This window comes from Elgaria multicarinata, chromosome 1, assembly GCF_023053635.1.
Source record: "Elgaria multicarinata webbii isolate HBS135686 ecotype San Diego chromosome 1, rElgMul1.1.pri, whole genome shotgun sequence".
Classification (NCBI taxonomy): Eukaryota; Metazoa; Chordata; class Lepidosauria; order Squamata; family Anguidae; genus Elgaria; species Elgaria multicarinata.
The window spans coordinates 6,967,293-6,982,852 of NC_086171.1; the positions used below are offsets into that span (position 1 = coordinate 6,967,293).

The 15,560-nt window shown below is 49.8% G+C and overlaps 1 protein-coding gene across 1 annotated transcript in view; it reads left to right on the forward strand.

Moving 5' to 3' along the window:
• Positions 1–15,560, forward strand: part of OBSCN (obscurin, cytoskeletal calmodulin and titin-interacting RhoGEF) — a 244,447-nt gene that overhangs the window by 155,293 nt on the left and 73,594 nt on the right. Inside the window, exons 55-59 of the mRNA XM_063122933.1 lie at positions 444–713; positions 2,361–2,627; positions 4,842–5,108; positions 6,684–6,950; positions 10,613–10,885. Of these exons, the coding sequence (XP_062979003.1) occupies positions 444–713; positions 2,361–2,627; positions 4,842–5,108; positions 6,684–6,950; positions 10,613–10,885 (1,344 nt within the window). The remainder of the gene's footprint in view (positions 1–443; positions 714–2,360; positions 2,628–4,841; positions 5,109–6,683; positions 6,951–10,612; positions 10,886–15,560) is intronic.

Below are 15,560 nucleotides of genomic sequence, written 5' to 3' on the forward strand. Positions count from 1 at the left end.
TTCTATAGCTCCGAAGTTCTTTCTTGACTGTTACTGCAGCAGCTTCGTTGAGAATGAGCTTGTCTTCGGACCCCTTTCACTCATGAGTTGAGTCCTAAATTATAACATTGCTTCTTCTACCTTTTCTTACTATCGTCGTTTATTTTATCTTTCCAACGTTTTTATTTCATTTGGGCTTTCAGAGTGAAAGAGCTTCACCTGTGCCCCTGTTTGGTTGAGTGTGTGTGTGTGTGTGTGTGTGTGTGTGTTTTAAATGGCCGTGGAGTGCTCTAAGTATCAGGCCCCTGTGAGTCAATTCCCTCTTAAACAGCCGACTCGTAATTATTAATGTCTTACCTGCAGCTGATGAATGTAAGTGATACGGTTGAGCAGCTGCTTGTGAGTACGATGGTGGGAAGTTTGGAAAGCAAAAGGATCTGAAGAAGTTTTGCTTTCCGTTTTAGAACCGCCGGTCACCGTTGTGGAAGCACTGAAAGACATCACCTTGTACGAAGGTGAGGATGCAGTATTCCAGTGCCAGGTCTCTCGAGAGAAAGCTAAGGACGTGCAGTGGAGTTTGGCTGGGGTGCCCCTCCAGTCCAATGAAATGAATGAGATTGAGGTTCAAGGGAAACTTCACACTCTCACCCTCCGGAAGGTGGCACTGGAAGACTGCGGCTCCGTCAGCTTCCGAGTGGGACAGAATTCTTCAGAGGCTCAGCTGACTGTGCAATGTAAGTGAACCAGCCCTTCAGAAGGGAGTCTTTCAGTTCTGGGACCCGCAACCACTGTATCATTTACAAACAAAGCCCAGCTAAGGGGGATTCTACACGTCGTACTGAGAGTGCTTCCATGCGTCCCCAGTGCGACCCCAAAGCGATCGTGTAGCTTGCCTGGAGAAGAGACAAGGAAGAGGCGTCCTTGCCGCTGCCGCCACCCACCTAGCTCCTCGCCGGCCGGGTTGGAGAGCTCGGCAGAAGAAGGCGGGGTGGAGAGCCCCGCCTTCTTCCGCCGAGCTCTCCGACCCGGCCGGCGAGGAAGTAGGTGGGTGGCGGTGGCGGCGGTGGAATCGACGTGTGGAATCCCCCCAACTGTGCCACGTAGGGGACGTTTAGAGAAGTTATGAGACTCGAATGTTGGCCTTCCACAAAATACTCTAAATTCTGTAAAATTCTAATATTTCGCTCAGAGGAACCCATACCTGTAAAGCCAAAAAAGGAAGAAGGTGTCTCCATGGAGACCAACATGCCTCTAGACTCTTTTCTTGGTACCCACCAGACTTCCTGCCCCTCCTGATTTTGTTTTTCAAGATTTTTAAAATTATTATCTCTTTTAAGCTGGGAGGTGTGCATGCTGCAATGTGAAGTAATGGCCTCCAGCGCCATCTTTAATCAGTTCAGAAGAGTGATTTTGTGTTTTGGAGCTCTAAATTGGACTTAGATTCTTGGGCGAGTTACTTTCCTTTTCAACTCACCAGTTTCTCTTTCTGAGAAATTAATGTTTTATGACCGCCACGGCAGCCATTTTATGAATGAGCAAGCTCCCCCCTGATGGCACCCATTTTGTGAGAGTGCTTATGACTCTCAAAATTCCAAATGTGCCCACTGACCCAAAAAGCTTGGAGATGCCTGAATTTAGTGGTGATGGGAAGCTGTGGTACAATTCTCTAGTACAGGGGTTCCCAACCCCCAGGCCATGGACCGGTCCCGGTCCGTGTCCTTTTAGGAACTGGGCCGCACAGGTGAGCTGTTTACACCCACCCACCCCACCCCTACACCAGCATACCTGGGCGCAGGGCGCCATCTCACCTGCCCAGCCGAAGCGAAGCCAGGACACTGGGGTGGGGTGGGGCAGCTTCGGAATGGCGCGCCTAGCTAGAAGCCGCTCTGGGAGAGTGACTTCGGGCGTGCCGTTCTGAAGCCGCCCACCCTAGCGTCCTGGCTTCACTTTGGCTGGGAGCCCACCCAGCTGAAGCAAAGCCAAGACGCTGGAGTGGGGGGGCGGGGGGGCTTCCGAAAACCATCCCCTCAACCCCCCCGGTCCGTGGAAAAATGGTCTTCCACGAAACTGGTCCCTGGTGCCAAAAAGGTTGGGGACCACTGCTCTAGTACACCTGTTCCTATGTGATTCTGGTGAAACAGTCTCTCTTCATGCATGGAGAGATGGGGAAAACAGCCAAGGAAATGCTGTAGAGTTAGAATATGACATTAGGCAGCGGGGATTCCTCAAAACTTTCAGCATATCCTAATGGGGGAAAAAAATGGGTAACAGGCGAACAATACAAAAGTAAACTCATGACGTCTTATGAACAATTCCGTGCTCGCTGATAGCCGTTCAAAATTATGTCAGTCCAGCAAAGGTATTTATTCCCCTCCGTACAGCTGCACCAGTAATCTTCATAAAGCAGCTGGAGAACCTGGAAGTGGACGAGAACGGCACGGCCGTCCTGCGCTGTGACATCTCCAAACCCGGCGTCCGCGTGGAATGGAAAAAGGGGGCGTCTGCGATCCAGCCCAGCCAGAAGTTTGACATCAAGACAGAAGCGACTGCCCACAGCTTGATCATCCAGAATGTGGTTCCTGAAGACTCGGGGGAATATAGCTGCAGTACAGTCGACAGGGCGACCACCGCCAGACTCAAGGTTAAAGGTGAGAATTTGTCCTTGAAATAAGTAGCAGCCCAGCAGTGCAGCAGTGCAAAGAACAAGGTGACCCTTATCCACCAGTTTATTGGGAGAAAATAATAATAATAATAATAATAATAATAATAATAATAATAATAATAATAATGCCCAGCAGGGTGGGGGTGGGAATAAGAGGCAGGAGAAAGGCTGACCGGATGTTGTCATCAGGGTGTCTGCATCGCTAGAGTGATATGGAGGTGATATGGAGGAGGAGGAGTGATATGGTGATATGGAGGAGGAGAAGGTTTGCAGATTTCAAATTGGGGTCTGCAAGGTGATGCGATGGTTCAGGTTGTGAACTGCCCAGAGAGCTCCGCCTATTGGGCGGTATAGAAATGTAATAAATAAATAAATAAATAAATAAAGTTATACACAGGGAAATACTGTGGAAAAAGATGGCTATAACTGACTATGGGCCTTCCTAGACGGGGCTTTAGCCTGGTGTGAGCCCCGGGCTCACCCCTGTGCATCCAGATGATGCACAGGGTATCCCGGGCTCAGGCAGGGGTGAACCCTCCCTGGGCCCAGGGTAACTGGCACCGCTTCAGGCCCGGTTTTTCCTGAGCCCGAGACCACAGGCGTGTAGCCAGGTCTGCCGCTTTTCCCGGCTACCAGATTTACTCCCGAGTAGCTGGGAAAAGCTGCGGCCATCAGGGCTACTGTGTGGACATGGGGGGGGGGAACGGAGGCCGGGGAGATCTGGGGGAATCACGGCCCAGGGGATATTGGGCGGGGGACCTGACATCGTGGGGGGGGGGAGGACATCGGGCAGGGGATCGGACATCGTGGGCGGGGAAGCAGGTGGGGAAGCAGACATCGTGGGCGGGGCGGCCGGGGAAGAACGGGGCCAGGGGGGAGATCGCGGACGGGGGAAAAGGAGAACGGAGCCGGGGGGGGGGGGGAGATCGCAGATGGGGGAGGGGAAGGAGAATTTTTTTTAAAAAACCCTACTTACCTTTCCTAGCTCCTGCACTGCTACTGCTGCTTTAAAAATAAAAAAAATGGCAGCGGCGACGACTCTCCTCCACAGCTCATCGCAGCTTGCGTGTGAATAAGGGCGAGATCTCGTGTTATTCATAATGCGAGGTCTCCCCTCCTCTCCCCCGGATTTTCCACCAGGTCTAGCAAGGCCCTATGTTTGAAAACAAAGGCAGACATGTGGGCCAAAAGCAAAATTCCAAAATCCATAGCTGTATTAGGACAACTCAAAGATCTCACCCCAAAAATAATAATAATGTGCAAGCTTTCGAGTTTTCCAGATCTCTTAATCAGGCAAGATATTATAAAAAGCAGGGTGGGGGTGGGAATAAGAGGCAGGGGAAAGGCTGACCGGATGTTGTCATCAGGCTGTCTGCATCACTAGAGTCTTAAGGTGATATGGAGGAGGAGGAGGAGGGTTTGCAGATTTCAAATTGGGGTCTGCCAGGTGATGCGATGGTTCAGGTTTCAGTGTCCCGAAGGCCACCAAGAGGGAGGAAGAAACATGCAATTGTAGGTCCTCTATTTTTGAAAATATATTATGCTTGATTATTAATTACTGTGGTTACGCTTGGACTCTGGTGAACAAGGTGTGATCCTTTCTCAGCCTTCTTTATCATGTAGGAAGTGCAACACACACACACACACTCACACTCACACACACCTCATCCTGAGAAATCATTGATCAAAATGCTTTTGATTTCCCTTGAAGATCCTCAGATGTTTTGTCTGAAGCCTCCAATTTCATAAGAAAATTTGCTTTTATCAAATCTTCTCTTGGACGCTTTGCCTGGGGAGGAACTGTGCCGAGTTCTGGGAGTGGGCATGTAAACTTACTGGGGCAAAAATGGCATTTCCAACTTAAAATTGAAGAGTCTCACAACGTGGGGGCATATAAGCTTTTGGACACATTGGACACAGCTAGACCTAAGGTTTATCCTGGGATCATCCAGGGTTCGCCCCTGCCTGAGTACTGGATCCCCTGTGTGTCACCTAGATGAACAGATTTGACCCCTGGACGATCCAGGGATAAACCTTAGGTCTAGCTATGGCCATTGTCTTCCTAGTTACTTAGCAAATCGTCCCATGCAACTGGTCAGCATTTGGCCTGCTGATTTCAGAAACGTGTTCTTTGCCTCCCAAAAGCGCAGAAATGTGCTTCCAGAAATGGGCTCTCCTTAGCTTTTACGTTGCCTTTCAGCTCTCCCGGTGCTTTTCAAACGTGGCCTCCAAAACAAGGAAGCTGAGACAGGCCACACAGTGTCCTTGCGCTGTGAGCTGTCCAGGCCCATGGCTCCAGTGGTCTGGAAGAAAGGGAATGTGATACTCCAGCCAAGTAACAAGTATGACATCAGGCAAGAAGGGAACTTTGCAGAGCTCCTCATTTATGATTTGGAAGCTCAGGATGGTGGCGATTACACCTGCGATTCACGAGACCAACAGACAACTGCCACAGTCAAGGTCAAAGGTGAGAGAAGCTTGTCCGAGTTCCAAATCCATCTGCTTGCTTGTCCTTGGGGACCAGTTGGGGATGTGCAATTTTTTAAATGACCTTTTATCAGTGCTAGAACAATTGCTTGTCTTGTATCGTCACCATTATCATCCTCATAATAAAGGGGGTTGGATGAATTCCTGTAGGAGAAGGCTATCAAAGTTGGGATGTTTATGTGCTACCTCCACTATCAGAGGCAGTAAGCCTATGTACATCAGTTGCTGGGGAACATGGGTGGGTGGGTGCTGCTGCACTTGTGCCCTGCTTGTGGGTCCCTGGTCAATAACTGGTTGGCCGCTGTGTGAACAGAGTCCTGGACTAGATGGACCCTTGGTCTGATCCAGCAGGGCTCTTCTTATTGGCTGCCAGTCCAGGTCCGGGCCCGATTCAAAGTGCTGATATTAACAGTTAAAGCCCTAAACGGTTTGGGGCCTGGTTATTTGAAGGATCGCCTCCTCCCGTATGTACCTGCCCGGACCCTAAGGTCGTCCTCAAGGGTCCTTCTCCGCGAGCCCCTGCCAAAGGAAGTGAGGCAGGTGGCTACCAGGAGCAGGGCCTTCTCTGCTGTGGCCCCCCGGCTGTGGAATGAGCTCCCTAAGGAGGTTCGCTTGGCACCTATGCTTTTAGACGCCAGGTGAAGACCTTTTTATTCTCCCAGCATTTTAACAGTCTATAAATAAATTTTAACTTGGTGTTTTAAATTTGTAATTTTATATGGTATTTTATATTATGGTTTTATACTGTTGGTTTATACTTTGAATGTTTTTAATTTTTGTGAACCGCCCAGAGAGCTCCAGCTATTGGGCGGTATAGAAATGCAATAAATAAATAAATAAATAAATAAGTTCTTATTTTCTCATCAACGTAATCTTGTATCAGTGGGAAAGCCATCGTTAGAGCAACCCTGCAGTTCCATTCTGCTGTGCCTGGGATTAATGTCTGCCATTAACAATTCCTTTTTCCATATGGCCAAAACTTCAGGTGAATTTTTTTTTACCACACCTAGATAAAATTGCAATTGGGGCCATGAGGGATATATTTCGTAGCTGCTTCCCACCTGAACCCTCTCTGGGCTTCGGCTATCAATTTTAAACTCTGTGGTTGCTGAGCAGTGCTGAAAATCCTGCAGCCACATTCAAGATTGGATGCCCCTTATCCAATAGGATGGCGCCCACCCACCCACCCCGGAAAATCTGTCACTTTGGCTTTCTCTTCCTTTGGAATTTTTTAAAATGTCAGGTTCTTCCTCTCCCTGATATGAACTTTGTGAAGTTGGGTAAATTCTGATCAAAGACGAGCTGAAATGAATTCTCACCCATCTGTACTAGCCAAATTCAATTGGTGCAGCTATTCCACACATGAAGAGGACCATCCCTACAAAATTACCCTAGGTTCAGCCAGCATGCTTATTTCACCAGGAATGGATGGGGTGCCCCCTGCCACAGGCTCCTATAGCCATAATCAATGTCCATGAATCTTTTACAACCCACTGGTGCATGCCGGCCCTCCATTTTGACAGCTCGTGGCTCTAATCCTTTCTTCCCTGTATAGTTCTGCCCGTGCTCTTCAAAGAAGAACTGCAGAACGTGGAGTCAGAAACAGGTGGATCAGCTGTCCTGCACTGTGAGATCTCCAAACCTGACGCTCCAGTTGAGTGGAGGAAAGGAACCCTGGTTCTTCAGCCCAGCGCCAAGTATGAGATGCGGCAGAGAGGCGTCAGTGTTGAGCTGATCATTCACGATTTGGAGCCTGAAGATTGTGGACCCTACACTTGCAGCACCGGAGATGAGCTGTCTACAGGCTCTGTTTATGTACAAGGTGCGTCCACCATACTCCTTTGGGCTGGGTTGTGTAAGCCTTGAGGCCGAACATAGGTACGTTATGTGGCATCGCAGACCCCACTGGTTCCAAGGGATTAGACATACCTAGCACCAAGACATGCGCTGATGTTAGGGATGTCAGAGGAATCCATCTAGGGGGTGGGGGTTAGGGTGAAGTTGGCCGAGCTTTTATCAGCTCGGGGCCACAGACTTTGGCCCTCTTACCTGCGAATTCCAAAAGTAAGCAAATTATGGCCGCAATTTGCACAAATTGCACCTGTGACTTATGCCGGTGTCGATGTAAGAAAAAGAAACGCCCAGAGAAATGTTCCCCTATTCCAGGAAAAGCCCACAAAGGCAACTCGAGCCGTGTGAGTAGCAGGGATTTGTTGAGCCCCCAAATGGCCGGATTTCAAAATAATGGACATTCCTGCTAATGCTACATAAGTTTACGTTACATTCTGTAAAACAGTTTTACAGTACTTGTGAAAGTCTTGTTCCCGTGTGTATTTATATCTCTTAGTTCTCGTTACTTCCGGCTAAACGTTAGGAGACATTTCTAGCGCTAAGGGCCGTTGGGTAGTGGGGATAGACTGCCTTGGGAGATGGTGAGCTCTCCTTCACTAGAGGCATTTAAGCAGAGGCTGGAGGGCCATCTGCCTGGCATGTGGTCGCTTCCTCCTGCATTGCAGAACCTGCACTGAGTGGGAGCTTGGACAAGATTAGGGGGATTGAACCACTTTCATCCCAAGGGCTGAGTTCATTTTCTGAGGAGCTCTTCGGGGCTGCGTTCCAGCAGTGGGCTGGGCAGAGGGCAAAGAGGCCCAAAATAACCTACACAATGGCCTATTTTAGCTTAAAGGACTGACTGCCAGTAACGAAGCTGTAGGAGAAGTCTTTCAGCCATCCAGAATGGGGGCGGGGGCAAAATATTCAAAAGCTGGGGAAATCACCAGTGTGTGTGTGTGTGTGTGTGGGGAGAGAGTAGAAACCACCTGGTGACATGGGGAAGGGGAATGGCCATCAGGTAGGGTGACCGTATGGAAAAGAGGACAGGGCTCCTGTATCTTTAACAGTTGTCTAGAAAAGGGAATTCCAGCAGGTGTCCTTTGTATGCAGGCAGCACCTGGTGAAATGCCCTCTTCGTCACAATAGTTAAAAGTTGCAGGAGCCTTGCCCTCTTTTGTATCTGGTCAAGAGGGCAGGGCTCCTGCAGCTGTTACTGTTGTGATGAAGTGGGACTTTCACCAGGTGCTGCATGCCTACAAATGACACCTACTGAATTTCCCTTTTCTATGCAACTGTTAAAGATACAGGAGCCCGGTCCTCCTTTCCATAGGGTCACCCCACATCAGGGGAACCCTGGAAGACTGGATTAGGTTCCCAGGTGGGCTGCATTTGGCTCCTGGGCCTGCGGATCAATACCCCCTTGACTAGAGGATCACCAGGGTCCCCTGCGACGTTCTATGGTTCTATGATGATTCAGCACTTTGTGACTTCCAGTTGAATGCCTAAACCGGCTTCATTGACAGGCGTTATGTTCTATGGTTATGTGAGGTGACCTCAAAGACCTATCTGTGGTGTTTGAACTCTGAAAGCTCATGCATGCATGGAAGTCACCATCACAATGCTGCACTCTCAGATCTATGAAAGTAGGGTGCTTCATCGCCCGTATTTACAAAGCATTTCAAGCATAAACAGGAAAATAAAAAGCCAGGGCCTTCTCCTGAGCCTCGCATATATAGATGGATGCTACTTGCAACCAGGTATCACTTTATGCGTCTGCAAGGACCAAACTAACCCATACCCACAATACTACTGCCGACAGTCTCCTGATGATTGGTGGAAGTAGCCTGGGAGGGACTATATAACCCATTTCCATCCTGCCATTGCCCCACTCAAAATCCACCTTCCCCCAGCTCCTTCCCTACCTGTGCAGAAGAAGGTATGGCCCCCCCCTTTATATTCTCTCCTCTGGGGAGAAAAGCAACTTAGGAAGGTGATTTTGAGTGAGCAAATGGTGGGAGAAGAAAGGGTGAAGCAGCCTCCTTCACAACATGAGACTCATGATTTCCCACGGCGGCTTTTCAGGTTAAAAACAACTGTTTCTACTTCCCCCGAGTCATTTGGGTCTAAGGGCATGGATGATCCTGAGACCATGGGACGTGTGGCCCACCGTCGCAGTTTCGTCCTGACTTCTTGCGAGTAACCACGAGGAGCTGGGACTCGGGCCCATCGTGGGTGGGATGGGGGGAGAGGGAGGTTTTTTTTTTTAAAAAAAACACTGTTTCGGTGGATCACTCCTGCGCTCTTTCTCAATTTAAAAAAATTAACAAAATGGCGGGCGTGGTGTCCTCCGTCCTCCCGTGATGTCGCGTGCTGCGTGTTGACTGAGGGGGTGGATCTTGCGAGCATAATACCGCAAGATCCTCCTCCCTCCCTCCCGGAAAGCCAGGTGGTCTAGCAATGCGCTAAGAAACTGCCAACAGGGTTGTCCTCTCCACGAATCACGCCTGTGCTCAATTGGACGGGTCATCAAACACCATTGTTTTAATCTATCTTAGTTCTAAACTACGTCGACTAAATGCAACCTCCGGCTAAGAAAAACTGGTTCGCCTGATACGTCTGCATATTAGGGCTTAATATTTCCCCGTTGGGATAAAAAAAAAAAGAGCATTCATTGTTTGATGATGTAAAACCAAAATCTCATATCTGTTTTTTATGCATTTGTTTGTCTGTTAAATCACTGAACATTTGTGACAGATCAGCTGGTGCCGCTCACATCGGTGAGTGCTTTGTGACCCTTAGAAGGCTAGATGATGTGACCCGTGAATAATTCTTGATGAAGAATCTCTCCTAACTGATCTCTGCAGTTGCGTAGAGATGTGCCAGTGCTTATCATATGAATGAAAGGCTCCGAATTGGCCCTAGCAAAATGTAAAGTTCTCATCACTATTTTTTTGTTTTAAACATGACGGGGTCCCAACAGGTTGGAACCCTTTGCAGGTACAGTGTGGGCCCATGGTTAATTAAATGTTATCTTCTGAACCAAATCGTGGCTCACAACATCAAGTTTCCATCAAGTTTTTAGGATGTGGCAGGCAATTCCCAGAGGTGGCTACACAATGCCAACATTGCAAGGGTACATGGCAGGGAGGTGTCATCCCATAATCCTTTCACCATGAACCATGACTTGGGATATAATTGGCATTGAGTGTGTTCCTATGTAAGTGTGAAATGTTCTTCAGGATAAAGTTGCAGGCTAGTTTGTAAATCCCCAAATGAAGTTAAAGGAAGTTTAACTTCATTTGGGGATTTACAATCAAGTTAAAGGAAGCCAGATTCCAGCTGGACATCAGGAAAAACTTCCTGACTGTTAGAGCAGTACGACAATGGAATCAGTTACCTAGGGAGGTTGTGGGCTCTCCCACACTAGAGGCCTTCAAGAGGCAGCTGGATGACCATCTGTCAGGGATGCTTTAGGGTGGATTCCTGCATTGAGCAGGGGGTTGGACTCGATGGCCTTGTAGGCCCCTTCCGGCTCTGCTATTCTATGATTCTATGATTCTATAAGTCCATTGCTGGACGTTGTCAGTGTTGCAGAAGGACGTGAGAGTGTTTACACCTTTGTTCTTCACGTTCTCTTACTCTGTTACGTAGAAGAGGAAGTGCAGATAGTTTCTGGTTTAAAGAACACGGACGTCTTTGCGGGTGAATCCGCCACTTTCACCTGTGAGCTCTCTCGCGCCGGCATGCCAAATGCGCAGTGGTGGCTGGACGGATCCCCTCTTCAGAGCAGCTCCGTGAACGAAATCTCTGTGCAAGACGGGAAAAAGCATACTTTGACCCTAAAGGACCTGGGGCCTAATGATTCAGGGATTGTGACCTTCAGAGCCGGCCCCCTCATATCCTCTGCTAAATTATTAATCAAAGGTATTTGGGCTTTGAATGCAACGCCGGCAGCCCAGCCGCAAACCACGCTGCTTCTGGCTTCACAGGGCCCTTAACACAATCCTGCAAAATGGCTACCGGAAGGCATGCATTAACAAATAGACTCCTCAGTCAGCACAATCCAGGACCTTAACAACCATCCTCCTACAGGGAGACTGAGTAGTGTTCTGCTCCTTCCAGGACTAGGAGTGGTTCATCGTCACAAATAACCACAGTGTGCATGGTCGAGAGGCATTGGGGGCTACTCCCATAGCCTTCTGTGGGGCAGGAGAAAAGCACGGCTTGTTCATCAGCCCCAACCAAACACATTTAAACTTCAAGTTGTTTGCTGATTCTCATGAGCAAGCCAGGCAGAGAGGAATGTTGCTCGGTGACGTGGCACAATTGGGAGATTTTCAGAGGTGGTCGGACTCAAGGAGTTGGGTCCATGAGAGGAAGGCATCCCAGCCTGTTTTTGGGATATCTCCCTGCCCCCCTCCCCCACACAACTCACCCTGTTCAGCAGTATCGCCTGACTCCCTTGGCTGGTTCACACAATCATCACCACCGGCCGTGGTTTATCTAAGCCACGGTGGGTTGCGGCGCACGTAGACAGCCATTTTGAATATTCATCCTCCAGTTTCGGGGGCAGTGGCCTAACATGGTTTGTCATGTTGTCTGAACCCGAGCAGCAGGTCTTTTGTAAGGTTATTTGAGGGTTGTTTAATCGTTAAACAGCCCTCAAATAACCTTACAACAGTCCATGGATGATCTGAGGGCTGTTTAACCCTCACGCAAGCCCTGCTGCCCAGGTTCAGATGACACGATACGTCATGGCTGGGGCCTGAATAGCCAACATGCCTGTGGGCTCAGCAATGCACCCTGGCTTAAATAAGCCACAGTGAGTTGTGGTGATCATGTGAACCAGGTCCCTGTGTTGCATTTTCAAGAGGTTGGAAAGGCTGCTGTGGAAAGGAAGGGGGTGAGGATTTTCACTTCTGCCAGCACAGTCAATCCAGTTTAAATAAGGATCCAAACTGAGGAGGTTTTCTTGTAATAGAGGTATCCAAAAAACTAAAATAGGCACAACATTACATATTGAGGCAAAGGTTCCTCAATGCGGATATGCAAAACCCATCCTATTACATCTCCAGGGTTTTCCATGTTTTCCACCCCAGTCTTGGGCCTTAGCTAGACCTAAGGTTTATCCCTTGATCATCCAGGGGTCAAACCTGTTCATCTAGGTGACACACAGGGGATCCAGTGCTCAGGCAGGGGCGAACCCTGGAGGATCCCAGGATAAACCTTAGGTCTAGCTGTGGCCTTGGATACCTGTGGAAGCCCCACGGAGTGTCTCAGACCCCCTTGCCTTTAGGAACAGCTGCTGTAAATTGGATGTACCTCCATACTCAAATATTGATGTTGTTGAGTGTTTTCAGTGGGTTGCACACTTGTCTGGTTCGTGCAAGCATTTGCACACCTGGCCCCTCAACGTTTTAATGCTCAGTGTTTTAATCTTTGTAAACCGCCCAGAGAGCTTCGGCTATGGGGCACTATATAAATAATAATAATAATAATAATAATAATAATAATAATAATAATAATGATCCCCCCACACCTTCCTATGGGAACAAATCTGCTAGAATTACCTGGCAGCCGTGTTTCCAGATCTAAACAGTTCACTCCCAGATAAGTTTATGACTGCAGCTCTAATTGGGTGGCGGGGGGTATATCTCCCTTTCACATGGACAGCTCAGCCCGAAGGCCATGACTGTTAGCTATAAGAAGTGTACTGTCATGAGTCAGTTCAGTACCCCACTGGAATTCGTCCATAATCAGGAATCAGGCAGCGTGTGACACGGGCTGGTGTGCTGAGATTATTTACAGAGAATAATCAGGGCCGGTACCAGACTATTTTGCGCCCTAGGCAGGTGAGCTGCTTTCACCCACCCACCCGACCCCCACCTCGGTGTACCTGGGCGTGGAGCGCCATCTCGCCCACCCAGCCGAAGCGAAGCCATGATGCTGGAGTGGGGGGGGCGGGGCGGGCATAGCTTCACTTCAGCTGGGTGGGCGCCCGGCCAAAGTGAAGCCAGGAAGCTGGGGTGGGCGGGCGGCTTCGGAATGGTGCGCCTGGAATCCCCCCTTGCCTTGGCGCTCTAGGCGGCTGCCTGAGTGGCCTCTATGGTAGCACCGGCCCTGAGAATAATTGATACGAAGAAAGTAATAAAGAGTTTCCCTTTTTTGCATCAACATGCATTGATGTTAGGGAGTGCAGGGTTTCAAGAGAGTGCAGCTGCACTTTTCGTTCATCAAGCAAATTGGATTGAAAGGAATATCCCCAGTTTGAAAGGTTAGCAATAAACGAAGAGCTCAAAGTGTAGCACGGGGCTTCATTCACCCAGGAAGTAAAATACTGTTGAAATTCTAACCATGCTTATATTAACACCTTTAACAGACACTTCCCTTACGTTTTCTGCAGTGGGTTTAGATCCTTCGCCTTTTCTCTTTATATCTGCCAGTCTTCTCTGTCCAAGGCCAGGTTTGATCCGAGAGGGTCAAGGATTTGTTTCCTTCCTATTGGCTGTATTTCCATCAGTCAAGATGGCTTATAAGTGCACAAGGGATGAACAGTTTACTTTTTGTGATGCACAGGTCCTTCTTTGGAACTCATAGCATTACCATCCTAGTTTTGGCTTCGCATCTTAATGTGTGCCATGTGAAATGGGGCCTTGTTGAGGACCAGTCCAAATGGATGCCTGTTTTCAGAGTAGATGGGAGTAACTGGAGAAGAAGGCTATCAACAGCTGTGTTCAGAAGACACCTTAAACTAGGGCTGTGCACGGACCCCCCGCTCTGCTCCGCACCCGCTCTGCAAATTGCAGATCGGGCCTGCTCCGTCCCATGTCGATCCGCCCATGGGCCACTCTGCTCTGTTGCAGAACTCCGGCTCCAAATCGGAGCTCCACAGTGTCACCGCCACCACCAGGTAAGGCCCCCCTCCCTCCCCCCTTACCTGCATCCTTTGCGGTCTGGCGGCTTTTTCAACTGAGCCCGAGGACTCAAACCGGAAGACCAGGCTACGGCCTGGTCTTCCGGTTTGAGTCCTCGGGTTCAGTTGAAGCCGCTGCTGGAATGGGACGGACTCAGGTAAGACCCTTTCCCCCTGACCTCTTACTTGACTTCATTGCCATCGCCACCAGGTAAGGCCCCCTCCCTCCTCCCCCCTTACTTGCATCCGTCACATTCCGGCAGCGGCTTCATCTGAGGCCGAGGACTCAAACCAGAAGACCAGGCCTAAACGGCCTGGTCTTCCGGTTTGAGCCTCAGCCTCAGGTGAAGCTACTACTGGAACGCGACGGACTCAGGTAAGACCCTGTCCCCTTATCTGGCTCCGTCTCCGTCGCTGCACGGACTGTGGTGGCGGCGCCGGCACCAGGTAAGGCCCCCTCCCTCCTCCCCCCTTACCTGCATCCGTCGCATTCCTGCTGCGGCTTCACCTGAGGCCGAGGCTCAAAGCGGAAGGGCAGGCCGCGTTTGCGGCCTGGTCTTTCAGTTTGAGCCTCAGCCTCAGTTGAAGCCGCCGCCGGACCACAACAGACGCCGTTAAGCCCCTCTCCCTCTGCCCTCTTACCTGGCTCTGCTGCCATCACCGCATGGACTGCGGCAGCACCAGGTAAGCCCCACTTACCTTTCTTTCGGAGCTCCGGATCGAGGCGAACGACCAGCTTGGTCTCAATCTTCTTTGCCTCAATCTGCAGCCCCCCCCCCCCGGCCTGCTTCGTTTCCGCCTTTGTCAGAGGCAAATCAGACCGCCTTGCTATTGCTTCTACACCCCAATGCGAAGTGGAGCACAGCCCTACCTTAAACCAAATAAAGCAAAAAGCCTTATTCACTGTGGTTAAAGCCATGGTTTAAGGTGTCTTCTGAATGGGGCCAATGGCTACTAGCCCTGATGGGCTATGTGCTACCTCCAGTATCAGCAGCAGTAAGCCTGTGTGCACCAGTTGCTGGGGAACATGGGTGGGAGGGTGCTGTTGCATTCATGTCCTGGTTTGTTGGTCCCTGATCGACAGTTGGTCGGCCACTGTGTGAACAGAGTGCTGGACGAGATGGACCCTCAGTCTGATCCAGCAGGGACCTTCTGTTCTTAATTGAATAACTGCCCAGACTTCCATCAAGGACAGGTTGCCCCCATTTCTGCATTTGGTGCCATCTCTCCTCTTCCCTGAGGACTCCTGGCGAATATGCCACCACTTTCTAAACATTGGATCCCCCCAGTTTTAGCCAAAGTTTTGCCCTCTGTAGCCATGTAAGGAGAGTAGCTGTGAGACATCACAAAAGGGAGGGGTGACCTCTTCTGCCCCCATCCCCCGATAATTTGAGCACAGATGCAGTTGCCATTCCTGGAGAACCTCATTGCCTTGTTCCCGTTCCCATGGCACACCTAACCCTGATGGCAGTGCACGCCATAGTTGGGGGTGGGTTGAGGGTCAGGTTCTTGATGTAAGGCATACGTGTAGGTCAGGCGTGTACTGGACGTTGATCCAACCTCTGCAAATGCACAAACACAGATAGAGCCGTAACCCACCAGTGGCATATGACACGGCAGCCACCTTAACAGCTAACCCACCTGCTTCCATAACGCTCATTGCTGACACAAGCAAACGCTAAATCT